Below are 14,554 nucleotides of genomic sequence, written 5' to 3' on the forward strand. Positions count from 1 at the left end.
TGGTAGGCTGCCTATACAGTGGCTGACAAGAAAAGAGTGCAAAGGGTGCAGAAGCATCAAAAGCAGAGCAAATACCTCAGGAAACCACTTCTTTTCTTGGTTGGAAGGACATTAATGCAGGTTTCTAACACCGGCAATACTCAGTTTAATTGCCCAGTGCAATAACTTGATATATATGTGACTTTAGTATCTTGTCAATTTATTGCTGTTTATGGCCTCCCCATCTGAGCTGTTTTATTACGTTGTTGCTTCTATATTGTCTGTTTCATTGTGTTTTACATGTCTTAACATGTCTTCAGATGTAGCACTCTGAAATTTCGCCGTACAGTATCTGTGCTATGACAACAAAAATTAATCTTTTTAATTTTTCATAAAAAACAAAAACAAAACTAGTATACATGTCTTGCTTGTCCTGATGCATATTTTATGGTACGTGTGTTAGTGTATAGTAGCTACAACTGTAGGCATAGGGGTCAAAATGAATAAATAAAAATAGTAATACATATGCAAGACTCGAGAAGGCCGAGAAGTGTTGATGTTTCAACCAAGAGACAGACCGCGCTTGACAGTTTCCGGGTCTGAGCGCGAGGAAAGGATGGGCGAGTTGTCGGTGTTGTTGTTGTTTGTGTGTGCGAGGTCAGCTCATTTTAAACGCTCGTAACTTCTGTATTTCTTAAGAAGACCTCCCGAAACTATTTTATCAGAGTATCATGTACTCAGCAATTTAGTATTTGACTCTGTCGGCCGGGCTGTAATCTCGTTTTGCTAACTTATTAGCCAAGTCAAGCTAACTGACAAAACACACCAGTAATGTTCCCGGAAATAAGCGTCGTGACCTTCAATATAAAACGCACAGCGACACGACAGAAGTTAGATCGTTTATTTTGAAAATTCACAGAAAATTTGACTGAACGTTCTCATTTTTGTTGTGTCGTGCTTGACACTAGTGCAACTACTGTAGTTGCACGCGTTTAGCTACGTTGTCTATAACAGTCGTTATATTCTATAAGTAGCTTTGAGAAATCTGACTTCACCCGAAATTTGACGGGTTTTTTTTTCATTAGCCGACAGCTGTAGCATGTTAGACGCGTGTGCGGCTTTCTAGGAGTCTTCCAGAAAGAGTTGTCGTCGGGCCTGTTCAGGTTATTTCCATCACTGCCATTGGCTAACAAGTTTCTAAAGAGAAATGTCACTGGAGGGCTATGAGAGACATCTGGACTCGATAAGCTCGGATTTGAGCAGCGGGTCTGTGGTCAGTGAGCGATCAGCTTTAGCCCATTTTAATGGCGAAGAGGAGAAGTTGCATTACATTCCTATCCGGATCCTGGGGAGGGGGGCGTTTGGTGAAGCGACTCTGTACAGAAGGACAGAGGTAAGCAGGGTATCAGCATAGCCTGATTTTGTTCTCGTGATTTATTGGCATGGTTTTCTTCATACCTAATGCTATGTGAGGAAATGCCTTGCTAATATATTATGACCTGCAAGTGTCTTCTATTAAAATTGAATGCCTCACTGTTCTCCTCTGTGCACATCCTTGGTATTTCTCACTGTGGCTCTGAGAAATTCTTGGGTGAAAACAAGATGAATGACTCTCTCATGCATTGCCTGTTAGTCCCTTTGTAATATGTATCTGCAAGATTAGCTGCTATTCTAATAACATCTTGAGACCTCTCTAATTGAGGCTCTTATTTATTTGGTTTGTTTCCCTATAGGATAACTCTCTGGTGGTATGGAAGGAGGTCGACCTGAACTCACTTTCAGATAAGGAGCGCAGAGATGTCATGAATGAAATAAGCATCCTCTCCATCCTGGAGCACAAAAACATCATAGCCTACTTCAACCATTTCATGGATAAAAACACTCTGCTCATTGAGTTGGAGTATTGCAATGGTAAGCCAGTGCACTGCTAACCTCTGATGATCTGATTGAGGTTAGTTTGGGTGTTGCTCATCTGTGACCGGGTGATAAATTGTCCTGTCATTGCAGGCGGAAATCTGTATGATAAAATCGTCCAGCAAAAGGGGACACTGTTCAGCGAGAAGGTATGAATGGACTATGACAGGCTGTTTATTTTAAACAAAATTGTTATGTTCTTTGCTGTTCTATGTGAATCTTGAACATGTTTTCTTCAGGTGGTCATATGGTACCTGTACCAGATTACTTCAGCAGTGGCCCACATTCACAAGGCTGGGATCTTACACAGGTAGGATGTTCGTGCTCTGACTGAATGTATCCGGCAGATGATTTTCGCAGATGAAACAATATTTTTTTTCTCTCTTTTTGTAAATGGCAGAGATATCAAAACTCTCAACATTTTCCTGACAAAGACTGACCTTATTAAGCTGGGCGACTACGGCCTCGCAAAGAAGCTAGGCTCCGAATTTTCCATGGCGGAGAGTGTAAGTTGTGGCTCCCTCCCCGACATCTCTAAACTGGAGGCTACGATTAAGGAAATCTCAACAGTTGTTAATCATCCGTTCACTCTATTTACACTTGGTGTAGCGGGAGTGTGGTTCTTAGATTTGTGCCTGTTTTACATAGATTACTTAAACATAGATTCCAAAGATAAACTTGTTCTGTTGCTTTGTAGCTGAGGCATAGCTGAGTTTAGATTATCTTAGCAAAAATAGCACACATACTGTAAATGGAAGCGAGTAGGTGTATATGTTTAGCATTCATTAGCCACCTTGCTGCTGTTTACTAATGAGACTCTGCACTAAATGCAAGTGTTTACTGAGAGTTTGCTTTGCAGATACATGCCAGGGTGGTATAGTTTATGAATCAAGTTGAGATAACATGTTTCACTAATGATCTTAATGCACCATTTCCTTCCTTTGTATGTCCAGTGTGTGGGAACTCCATATTACATGTCACCTGAATTGTGCCAGGGAGCAAAGTACAACTTCAAATCCGACATTTGGGCCATGGGTTGTGTACTTTTTGAACTCCTAACACTTACAAGGACATTTGATGCTACGGTAGGTTTTCAGGCTTTCTGGTAGCGAGCGTAAATTCTGGATTTTTGACTCGAGAATGAGTTTATCATAATGTTTTTCTTTCTTTTCAGAACCCTCTGAATCTCTGTGTGAAAATTGTCCAGGGCAACTGGACTATGGAGTTGAACTCGGATATTTATTCATCTGCAATAGTGAAACTTGTGCATGAGTGTCTCGATCAAGTAAGTGAGAAGAACAATCAGAGTGTTGTTTCGAGTTTAAAAACAAACGTCTGACCCCAGAGATAACACTGTGGTTAAGTAAAGAGCTGATTGATATCACTAACCCTTGTGATCTTTCAGGATCCTGCAAAGAGGCCCACCGCTGAGCAGATTCTCGGCCAGCCATTAATTTCCTCCTGCCGACAGTAAGAACGCTTCGAATCCTCATATTGCCTCATTATAATAAAAATCTGCCACTCATTGACAGCTTCACTGTTTAACAGGGAGCTTGAAGAGCGAGTTTGCCTGCTAAATTCAGCCATGAAGAAACCAAAGTGAGTTCATGATTCCTCAGCTGTGTGTTCACCATCATAGAAGCAGGCTCGACATCTTTCCAACATGATTTAAATGATTTGTTGTGCTTGTGCAATAGGCTGAGCACAGTGAGCGAGAGTCCTGTCGCGGTGGTTACTCAACGCTCGAGGGATGTGTATTACTGGGGTGGAGGGAAGTTCACTCCTCAGAAACTAGACACGTTCAAAGCAGGCAGCAGTGCCCAGTATGTGTGTGCAGGAGAGAACCACTTTGCGGTTGTGTCAGTGGAAAAGGAGCTGTATACCTGGGCTGTAAGTATTAATCCATCGTTCTGTGGAAGACATATTTGATCTGGTTTTTGCTGCACTACAGGGAACTTTTTCCACCCTCAGAATGTACAAGGCGGGGCTAAGATGGTGGGCCAGCTAGGGCACGGAGACCAGGCCTCGTATCGGCAACCAAAGAAGGTGGAGAAGCTGATAGGGAAGGCTATCCGACAGGTGGCATGTGGGGCTGACTTCACTGCCTGTGTCACTGGTAAGTGAAGAGGATTCCTGCTAAGGCCTGATTTATAGTGCTGTGGTAAATGTTTGCAGTAGCTGTAGCATAGCCATATAACACTGCACCCTAACTGAAGCTGTATCCTGATATGCAGTTTAGCAAAACTACATGTCACAGTGATGTAGGTACCTTTAATGTCACTCACTGGTTTGTGAAGTCTGCAAACAAGCTGTCCTGCAGCTGGCAGTGTTGGGGTCATTACACAAGATAAATAATGTGTTACACGTTACTTGTTACTTTTATTTAAAAGTAATGCAGTACATTATTTAATTATGATTAATTTTGAGGACACAGAAACTCCTTCAGCATGCTGTCTGTGAAGATGCTTGCAAAGAGTCAAAGATGTTTCTGTCCTGCATGCAGTTTCCACTTTACCATCACACTCTTATCCCTTTGTGCAATAAAACGAAGAGTAATGTCCATATCTGGCTGTTTGAGAAACTGCACCTCCATGTTGGCCTGGTTTTTCAGCCTGCCACCCGGGTTGCCACTTGAGTAATGCAGACTGCAGTGTCTGTATATCAATTAGCACAAGGACAGTGCCTGGAGTATGTTGTGAAGTCTTTTGTTTTAATGCATTTCAGTAAAAGTTAGTGTTGTTAAACAGTTAAATGCAGACACATCAGCACATAGAGTATAAATGTAGCGTGTGGTGTTACCCACCACAATGTAGGCTCTGCAAAGGTTCAGCACAGCACTACAAATGAAGCTGAAAAAAGAAAACAGGGTCTGTAAAGCCATCGAAAATTCCTCTGCCTCTTTTGCAGATGAAGACCAGATGTACATGTTCGGGTCGGACTATTATGGCTGCATTGGAATCGAGGGCGAGCTGGGCGTGGAGATTCTGGAGCCAGTTCTTCTGGAGTTTTTTGAGGAGCGACCGGTGCGCCAGGTTTCCTGTGGAGACAACCACGTGGTGGTGCTGACTCAGAATGGCGACATCTACTCGTGGGGCGTAGGAGAGTATGGTACATAGAGTTGCTGTTTTTAGCTGATGTTTGTAAGCATCTACCAGATTTCCTTCTTTGACTTTCATAATTGTAGCCAGTAGGTGGAAAAAGTGTCACTTAAATGTACTGCATTTAATATTGCATCTCATCTTTAATCTCTTTTTATTTATTTTTTTCACATGGCAGGACGTCTTGGCCTGGAGTGTGAGGATGATTTTAATTCTCCTATGCAAGTAAGACTTACTTCAGTGTCTTGGCAGAGGCCTCTCAGGAGCTGGTTAAATACAAATGAATTTAATGTTACATCTGCTGTTTGTTTGTTTGTTTTCAGGTGGAGATTCCTAAAGGTGCAACTATCTCATCAGTGTCGTGTAGCAGTGATGGGACTTTCTTTTTGACCGAGATGGGCAAAGTCTTGGCATGTGGAAACAATGACTTCAACAAGCTGGGGCTGACTCAAGGATTCTCTGGAATCAAAAACCACCCCGGAGAGGTAGTTAGCTGTATTTAAAGTACTATAATAATAACAGTCTTGCGCACCGCTTTGTGCAGCTGTGCTTATAAATGCCTTTTTCTTTCTTTTTCTTTCTCTCATGTTTGGCAATCCAGAGTTACCAGGGGATCCCGTACATCACCACACTGACCTTGGTAAAGCAGCTGTCTCACTTCAAGATCCGGACCATAGCTCCAGGGAAGACACACACAGCTGCCATTGATGGTACAACAAAAAATAGTTATTATCATTTCTCTTCTAAAAAATAACTGTGTCAAAGAGGTTTCGTTCATATGATTTTTGTCTTTGCAGAACGTGGTCGTCTGATCACCTTTGGCTGCAACAAGTATGGGCAGTTAGGCGTGAAGGACTTTAAGAAACACCAATGTGTCCAGGTCCTTGTTGGCCCGTTTGGAGGGAAGATAGTGACCAAAGTGTCTTGTGGAGATGGATTCACCATTGCAGCCACAGAGGGTAAGAGCATGTGCACTACTGTGGTTCATGTATTGCTAACTATTATGATATTTATATCAAGTATTTGTTTGTTTGTTTTTTTTCCTCCTCAGAACAGTATGACATAATTTTTTTTCTTGCAGACAATCAGATCTTTGCCTGGGGAAACGCAGGAAATGGGAGACTCGGGATGCCTGCTGATAAAGGATTCGGCTCTGAGGTTTGCCCCGCCATGCCGAGGCCAATATTTGGTTCCCTCCACCACGTCCCAGACCTTTCTTGCCGTGGTTGGCACACCATCATCATAATGGGTCTGTCTAGAAAATCGCTGCACAGACACCAACAGAAGTTATTTCATAAAACAGCTAATTAATGCCCGTTTTTTCTAATTTGTAGAAAAAGTACTCAACTCAAAAACCATCCGCTCAAACAGCAGTGGACTGTCGACCGATAGGGGTAAATACGTTTGTTGACATTTGTGTTCTGATTAATTTTGTTTTCTTGAAAGTTAATTCGTGTGTGTGCGTGTGTGTGTCAGGGCTGGCCCATGAGGAATCTCCATCCACGTCCATGGATCTGGACATCGAACTTGGTGCCGAGACGGAGTGTCGCGACAGGGGTCTTGGGGGTACAATGGAGGTTAATACAGAGGATTGCTTCCTGGAAACTCCAATGATGTTGATGGCGAATCAGACCGGGGACAGCTCCTGCCCTCTGTGGCTGAGAAAGGTTTGTTACTGTGGAAGCACAAATAAATAAGGAAATCTTGATTTTTATTTATTTTTTTTTTTATCTTAATTTTGTGATGTTCTCTTCCAACAGGAGCTCGAAGATGCAGAGGTCATCCCGATACCAGACAACTCGGAGCCTCTCACTCCAGGCCAGCTCTCTTCCTTCTCTAAGAGTGTTACTTTACCGTATGAAGAACTGAAAGAGCTTAAAGCAGCTGCAGCAGCAGTCGGCAGCATGAAGGACCTACCGGTAAAGCAATCAGCTGCTGTTTATATACGATTTCCACTAAGCACTCTTAATAAAGTGGCTATATTCACTTTAAATTCTCTGTGTTGGCTTTACAGACAAAACGAATGAGCTGTGATAAGGTGAACGGACTGGAGGAGACTGATGGCTTGGCAAAAGGAGAGTCTTATGGGTGTTGCAATTCAAGTAGTGAGCTGACACAGGTAACATACTCAAGAATCCGAAGCGTGAGTAAATGCGGCATTCACCGCAGTGCTTCGATGACAGTAAACCCTTTTGTTGTGGTTTTTTGCAGCTGCGAGAGACAGTCGCCCGTCAAGAGATGAGAATCCAAATGCTTGAGAAACAGGTGATTGTTTTTGGTTTATGTTTCAAATCCAGTGACCTCTGAGCTCACTTTGATTGTTGTGTTTAAATAACACCAAGCACACATCTCTGCTGCCTGTAGATCAGTGAGCAGCGGCTGGAGAATGAGAGGCTCTGGGCGGCCATCAATCGTTCTGCGCTGCAGGGAGCAGTATGCGACAGTAATGGAAACCATCCCTCCGCTCGTACGCCCATGGATGGAGGAAGAAGAAGAGGCGGGCTCACAAATCACGGAGGCCGATCTGCTGGGGCCAGCGTGTGAGGCTTAACGCGCAGATGTCCTGGCCATGGGTGAAATGTCAAACCCTCCTAGCACATACTGAGTTGAGCAACGTGAGGTGGATGGGCAGCAGAGACGTCATCCTCATTTCCACTCAGAGGTTACATGACAGATGTTAGCACAGTGCTAAGTTTCACGATTACATTTTATTGCATAGGTGTAATAATGTAAAGATGCATCGCACACGCTCAGTGCAAGCCAGCCTGATCCTCCAGACAGGAAATGTTGGCTGGATTCAACAAGAAGCATCAGACCTTAACGCCTGGGAGAGACAATCTGGTCATAGTGTTACACTGCCACGTGCAGCAGACGGCAAGTCTGCACATTTGGTGGTGGTTTTGTTCCGTTTTGGTGACGCTTCAGTCCTTTAGTGCCTCAGAAGTTAGTATTTATCAAATACCAGGTAAGGCTAGCTTATGCAAATGTATCCAAAGTGTATGTATATGCAAAGGGTTGTCAGTCTGTATGCTGGCAGCTTCTTCCAAAGTAAAAACATAACATGTACATCATGTTTTGTTCCACTTTTTACATTTTCATTTCTTCTGATATTCCTAAAAGGTGAAAGCGCTAAACAGAACTCAGCCTCTAAACCTCTTTTGGTATTTATCGCACATTTTAGCGATTGCAAACTTATTCGAATTAATTCATGCAAACATATACATACAGCTTAAATTGCATGTTTTATTGTTGTATTAAGAGCACTTGTGTGAAGCAAAAAAACTACTGATTCTTTTTTTCTTTTTCTTTTTTTTAAATACGAGTTAGTTTTCCTGTTTTCTTTGTGACACTGAACACTTGAACAGTTTGCGTAAAAACAATTGTGGTCTTTCAAACATTTATTCTGTAGTTGAACATGAAGCTATAACATTTTTCTTTCTTTGTAACTGTTTTGTCTCTGATGCTTTTTGAAATTTCCTCATTTTTTGTTTGCAATTTTGTCATTTGTGAAAACAAAAAAGTTTATATTTCATTTTTCTTTTTTTGTAGCTCTGTTGAATCCATTTATTCTCATGTTATGAGCTGTGTGTGTGTGTGTGTGTGTGTGTGTGTGTGTGTGTGTGTGTGTGTGTGTGTGTGTGTGTGTGTGTGTGCGCGCTCACATGCTTCAAATATCAACTGTGTAACTCCAGAGTATTTTTTTTTTAATGTTGGGGGAAAAACATCATACATTACAGAGTGCCTTAAGCTATTAAATCTTGAATTTGTGCATATATGACTGCTGTGCCTTAAATTGTTTTGTTTTTTGTTGTTGTTGTGTGTTCAGTTTTTAAAAATACGGTTTACTTTTGTTTTTCTTTAAATAGTTTACTAAATACTGCTGGGATGCAACGGTTGTAAAAAAACAAACAAAAAAAACTGTCTATGCTTTGTGTACAAGCCATAAATAAAACTGTTATCTTTCATTCTGAGTGTACAGTCAGCAGTTACCACACTTTATTGTGTTACTATTTATTGATGTCAACATTTCTGCTTTAAGAACATGAATTATATTAGACAATAATGAGGGAAATATTGAAATGGCAGCAGATGAATAAATTCTCCAAAGTGGCCGATCTAATAAGTGACACCATCATCATAACAAGGTGACTTTTGATGTGCTGACGCTCACAGATCTCAGGCTCGCTGTCAGGGGAGGATTTCTTGATCCGTTTTGGCTGCGATGTGCCAGCTTGGAGACGAGCCTGAGGCAGACTGCTTAGGTTTCCCTGGCAGTTTTGTGATCTGTTCTTTTTATTTAAAACCTGGACAAAAACAAATACAGTTCAAAATAAAATCCAGTACTCATAACAAGTCATGAGTATATCGAGGGGGAGAGCTTAGGTTTAGTAGTTTGGAGACAAAGTTAGAGAAGAAAGACTGAGATGGTTTGGACATGTGCAGAAAGAAAATTGGATATACTGAAAAAAGGATGTTGAATAGAAGGGAAAAGAAGAACACCACAGAGGATGTTCATGTATAGAGTGAAGGAGGACATGCAGAGGGTTGGTGTGATAGAGGATGCTATAGATGCTAGAGATAGGGTGAAATGGAGACAGATAATCTGCTGTGGTGACCCCTAAAGGGAGCAGCTGAAAAAAGAAAACGACTTAAACTTCGTTATACCTTAGTTATACCTGACTACTACCATGTTGAACCCCCCTTTTTTGCCAACAGAACTGCCTTAAGTCTTCATTGCATGGATTTAACAAGGTGCTAGGAGCATATTTGGTCCATGTTAACATGATAGCATCACACAGAACATGGTGCATTATCCTGCTGCAAATAGCCATCAGAAAATGCGGGTACACTGTAGTCATAAAGGGATGGACACAGTTAGCAACAATATTCAGACAGGCTGTGGCATTTTAATGATAGTTGGTACAAAGAGGCCCAAAGTGTGCCAAGATTTTTTTTCCTTTTGTTGATGCAAAATCCTGACCCTACCAAGTGAATGTAACAATATAAATTGACTGATTTTGCATGTTTTCTTTTTTTTAGATAAATTATTGTCAAATTTCGGTGACTGTGCAATTTGTAGCCTCAGTTTCCTGTTCTTAGCAGACACGAGTGGCACAGGATGTGGTTTTCTTTAGCCCATCTGCCTCAAGGCTTATCGTTTTCAGAGGCTCTTCTGCATACCTTGGTGGTAACAAGCAGATTTTTGAGTCACTGTTACCTTCCTGTCAGCTTGAGGCAGTCTGGCTTGTTCCTTGAGCTTTAGCATCAACAACTGCCGCTCAGGTTTTATCACTATTCTCTGTAAACCTTAAAGATTGCATATCCCAGCAGACCAGCAGTTTCTAAAATACTCAGACCACCCACGTTCCCAAATCTGATGCTCAGTTTGAACATCTACAGGTTTTCCTGCCCATGAGCTGCTGCCATCATGACTGGCTGATCATATATTTGCATTAATGAGCAGCTGAGCAGTGTAGCTGACAAAGTGTTCGGTGAGTGATCATGTTAGTGTCTTACCTCTGGACTGTTGTTTCTAGTGTGTTTTCAGGAACTGCTCTATCTGGGATCCTTTGGTCCTGTTAGCGTACGAGTTGAAGACTTGCCGGCATGAAAAATTCACCTTCTCACATATTCGGACGTGCTTCTCTAATCTTTCACTCGCAAACTTTCTGTTGCAGACTTTGCAAGGAAAAAGCTGGAGGCTGACTTCTGTGCTCTCCATGAGCACGAGCTCTCCCTGTTGTGGTCCACTCCATTGTGAAGGTCTAGATGGAAGAGTCGAATCCCAGAGCTGATTTCCTCCTGCCCCTCTGTGGTTTCCTGTATAAGGAGTTTTCTGCAGATTCACCTGAGGCACATCACTGTACTTTATTTTTTCTATTTCTCCACCAGTACCACAATCTGTCCCATCTCCTCGTTTTCCTCTGGTATGCTCTTTCACATTGTGCCATCTTGATTTGTTCAGTTCTCCACTCACTTCTTGTTTGCTGGATATGACCTTATAAGTGCCTTTATTTCCTTTCCTGTTAGGCTGAATAGTTTCTGAATCGTCCTGCTGTTCTTCCTTTGTAGTCCTCATTCTGTCCTCAGTCCTCTGATCTTGTTTGAGCCTAACTTGCTTAAAATCATCATACCTTCTGTCCTCCATCACTTTATCTGTGCCTCGTGCTAGCTCTCTAAACTGGAGCTCAGACATTCTGGTATTAGTTTGAGCTTCTCGCACCTGAGCTCGTCCTCTGTTGTGTCCCTCCTCCCTACTCGTTTTCTCATTACCTCCAGCATAGTCAGCGCTGGCCCTCTGGAGCTTTTGTCTTATTTTTAATTCAACTTTCAAGAGCTTCTCCTGCAGCATGAGCTGTTTTGCATGGATTGCTTTGGTCATCTGCAGCTCTTCACTGGGCAGTCTGTCTGACAGTGAGGCTACGGTGGTCTCTGTGATGTCATGTGAATGATGCTCCTGGGGTAACAAAGGGGCTACTGGTTGAGTAGAAACTGTGATGTTTTCAAAATCATCCAAATCGAGTGAAACCTGAGGCCTGCTAGGTCTTCTATGGCTCACAGGCTTGTTTGGAAATGGATGATTTACTGCATCTGCTTTCCTATTAGGCACGCCACATCTTTCCCCTGCAAAGTTGTGGTGCCCCTGAGGAGTGTCTCTTCTTCTATGTGTGTTCATGACTTCATCTGTTGTTACAGATCATAAGCTGTTGTTCCACAGATTCAAAGATACCTGAATCCACTATATGGGGTCCTTTTATTGTATAATTTCTGTGCAAAAAGCAAGCAGAAAAGGGAAAGGGTAAGGCTTGTACAATATCACTGCCCCAATTCCAAAAAAGTTGATGTATAAAAGCTTATTTAAAAACAGGATGTAGTAATTATCTGAAAATCTCATAAACCCACATTTTAGTCACAACAGATCATAGAAAGCATATGACATGTTTGAACTGAGATAATGTTATCAAATAGCAGTTTTACTGTTTCATAAAAAAATATTTTCGCATTTCTGAAAAAGTTGGGATGAGGCAACAAAAAGTCGGAAAAGTAAGTAAAAAAGAAATTCTTGAAAAACATTTTTTAGTTCATTAGATTTATCTGCAAAAGCTCAGTAACACCACTGGGTATAAAAAGATTTTAGAGAGGCAGGCTTTCTCAGAAGTAGCGGTGGGCAGAGGTTCACCAATCTGGAAAGAAACTGTGTCTGCATTTGAAACCTTTCAATATCATATCATATACAGTACATATTATCATCAAAAGATGCAGAGAATTTGGGGGAAATCTGGGGAAAAAATAGAGGGACCATTACGCTTGTTATCAATTCCAAATTTTAAAAGCTTTCAGCTCTGAGGGCATGGGGGTACATTTATGCCTATGCAATTGGCAGCTTGCACATTTGAAAAGGCTCCATGCTCAACCCTGAAAGGTACATACAGGCTTTATAGCAATGTATGCTTCTCCATGTGGTTCTTTTGGAAGGAAGGCCTTGCATATTTCCAAAAGATGATGCTAAACCACATACTGCATCTAGTACAGCAGTACTGCATCCACGAGCTGCCAAACTGGTCTGCCTGCAGCTTGGACCTTTCACCAAATGAAATCTTAAACGAGTGAAGAATGGGATGACGGCCAGCCTCTCCCAAAATTTCAGCAGCTCTAAAGAAATGTTTCTGCCATCACCTTTATTAAATGTTTCTTTTAGTCTAGGACTAGGTTTAATCCATGCTTGTAAAACAGGCTATAAATGCAGGGGGCAAAAAACTCAAGTACAAAGGTAATTAACGCACTGCTTTAAAAATATCTGTGTTACAGTTCAGTTTATCAACAGATATTTAGGCTTAATTTGGCGCATGGTGAGATGGTCAAATGCTTCAGAAAGAGACAAGCATGTTTATTTATTTATTTTTATTAAAGTGTTTTTAACGGCACAAGATAGGTTTTGTTAACTTTTTAACAACAAAGACCATAAATGTGCGCTCGACTAATAATTCAAAAAATACCGATATGTTCATGTCTTTGTCTGCAATAACATTTATTAGATAAAAAATAGAATCCAGTTTCAGAAAACTCTCATAAATATAATCTGCTATCTACTTACCAGCATACCGATGTATATTTTCCTTAAAAATCCTGTCCTTCCAGCGTTTACATTTGTTGCCTAGATACAAAGCTTCTCGGTTGTTTTCTGATTGGTCCGGTAAACAAACACCACTTCCTGTAATCCTCTGTTCCAGCCCAGTAGGTGGCGATAATGCAATTAGGAACTCAAAGAAGAAGAGGAAGAAGAAGTGGCGTCTCGTATGTTTTGAATTTGCTGTAATTCGGAACTGGGTCGGTGTTTCACGGCTTCTGGATAAAATTCAGGTAAATTAAATGATAGCGAGTTTTTGCGCAGTACAGTAGCAGTAATACTAAGCTAGGTGCGCTATGTATTATTTATGTTGGCATAGCTTCAGTCACCTGTGATTACAAATCACCTTTAAGCATTAAAGGACTGCCTTTTTTTTCTTTTTTTTTAAGATCCGTTATGGCCGATGAAGACCTAATTTCAGTGGATTATGAGATTTTTGGCAGAGTGCAAGGTGTATTTTTTCGGAAATACACGCAGGTGAGTTTGACATTGTCCCTGTATTCCTATGATTACCATTTTCTTACTATTATGACATCTCTTTTGCCCTCCACGATCTCAATAATAATAATAATAATCCCTTTTGCTTTTTTTTTTCTCTTTCAGGCAGAAGGGAAGAAACTTGGCCTTGTTGGCTGGGTCCAAAACACACCAGCAGGAACAGTGCAAGGGCAGCTACAAGGCCCACGCAAAAAGGTGAAGGAAATGCAAGAATGGCTGAGATCCACTGGGAGCCCCAAGTCACAAATAACCAAGGCAGAGTTCAAGAATGAGAAAGAAGTTGACAGCCTAGAACATTCATCTTTCAACGTAGTAAAATAACTGTGCCTTTAATATTAACTTATGCAGATGTTTTATTTATTTAGTCTTTTTTGTTTTTACTGGTTGGAATTTAACATTTAAACTGAATGGGAGGAAGAGGTGTACTGCATTCGTTTGATCTCCTAAATGTTCACGGAATATGTAACAACATTAATAAATGGGAACTTCCTTCATTGGGACTCACATTGTCTGATTTTATTGCAATAACAGCAGTGAAGGAATATTCAACTCAGTCAGCTTTAACATGCCTGGTTGTGAAGGACCTATACTCTGCATTTAAAGTGGTTAGCGGAGGTGGCTACATTGTTCAAATTTTTTTTATTTTTTAGAAGCCTTTAACAAAATTATATTTGTTCTCATGGTCATGCAAACAGGCACATGTGTGTGCTTGCCTGTTTTCAAAAGAAAGCTGTAATAATAACACCTTTTCAGGGTTCATCAAAAGCTCTTAAAGACTATTTACGCATAAGGTAACATAAACTATTTTGCTAAATTATCAAGATACTGATACAAGCTCAGTTATTCCAAGGACAAACACCCTGATATTGTTGGGTCTTCTGGTTTAAGATAACAGGTAAACGCCACACATGCCAATAAAGTGGGTAGGTCAGCAAAT

General features: G+C 41.2%; 2 protein-coding genes and 1 pseudogene across 2 annotated transcripts; 2 read left to right on the forward strand and 1 right to left on the reverse strand.

The window, feature by feature from the left end:
- The first annotated feature begins 588 nt into the window (after window positions 1–588).
- Window positions 589–8,214, forward strand: nek9 (NIMA related kinase 9). The gene is made up of 23 exons (XM_085379181.1): window positions 589–1,372; window positions 1,713–1,890; window positions 1,987–2,042; window positions 2,133–2,203; window positions 2,294–2,399; window positions 2,847–2,978; window positions 3,068–3,178; window positions 3,299–3,363; window positions 3,442–3,492; window positions 3,591–3,783; window positions 3,865–4,009; window positions 4,801–5,001; window positions 5,170–5,216; window positions 5,315–5,476; window positions 5,593–5,701; window positions 5,789–5,950; window positions 6,073–6,240; window positions 6,326–6,385; window positions 6,468–6,658; window positions 6,752–6,910; window positions 7,006–7,110; window positions 7,203–7,256; window positions 7,356–8,214. Exons 1-23 carry the CDS (start codon window positions 1,187–1,189, stop codon window positions 7,533–7,535), a joined length of 2,892 nt encoding a protein of 963 aa, XP_085235307.1. The 5' UTR covers window positions 589–1,186; the 3' UTR covers window positions 7,536–8,214.
- Window positions 7,802–11,667, reverse strand: LOC146612559 (uncharacterized; annotated as a pseudogene).
- Window positions 11,668–13,273: 1,606 nt separating this feature from the next.
- Window positions 13,274–14,093, forward strand: acyp1 (acylphosphatase 1, erythrocyte (common) type). Its single transcript, XM_085342791.1, has 3 exons — window positions 13,274–13,352; window positions 13,509–13,596; window positions 13,723–14,093. The coding sequence occupies exons 2-3, from the start codon at window positions 13,516–13,518 to the stop codon at window positions 13,936–13,938; spliced, it is 297 nt and encodes a 98-aa protein (XP_085198917.1). The 5' UTR covers window positions 13,274–13,352; window positions 13,509–13,515; the 3' UTR covers window positions 13,939–14,093.
- The last annotated feature ends 461 nt before the right edge of the window (window positions 14,094–14,554 follow it).

This window comes from Diplotaxodon limnothrissa, linkage group LG19, assembly GCF_057381915.1.
Source record: "Diplotaxodon limnothrissa isolate DT_005_m linkage group LG19, D_limnothrissa_male_GT1.1, whole genome shotgun sequence".
Classification (NCBI taxonomy): domain Eukaryota; kingdom Metazoa; phylum Chordata; class Actinopteri; order Cichliformes; family Cichlidae; genus Diplotaxodon; species Diplotaxodon limnothrissa.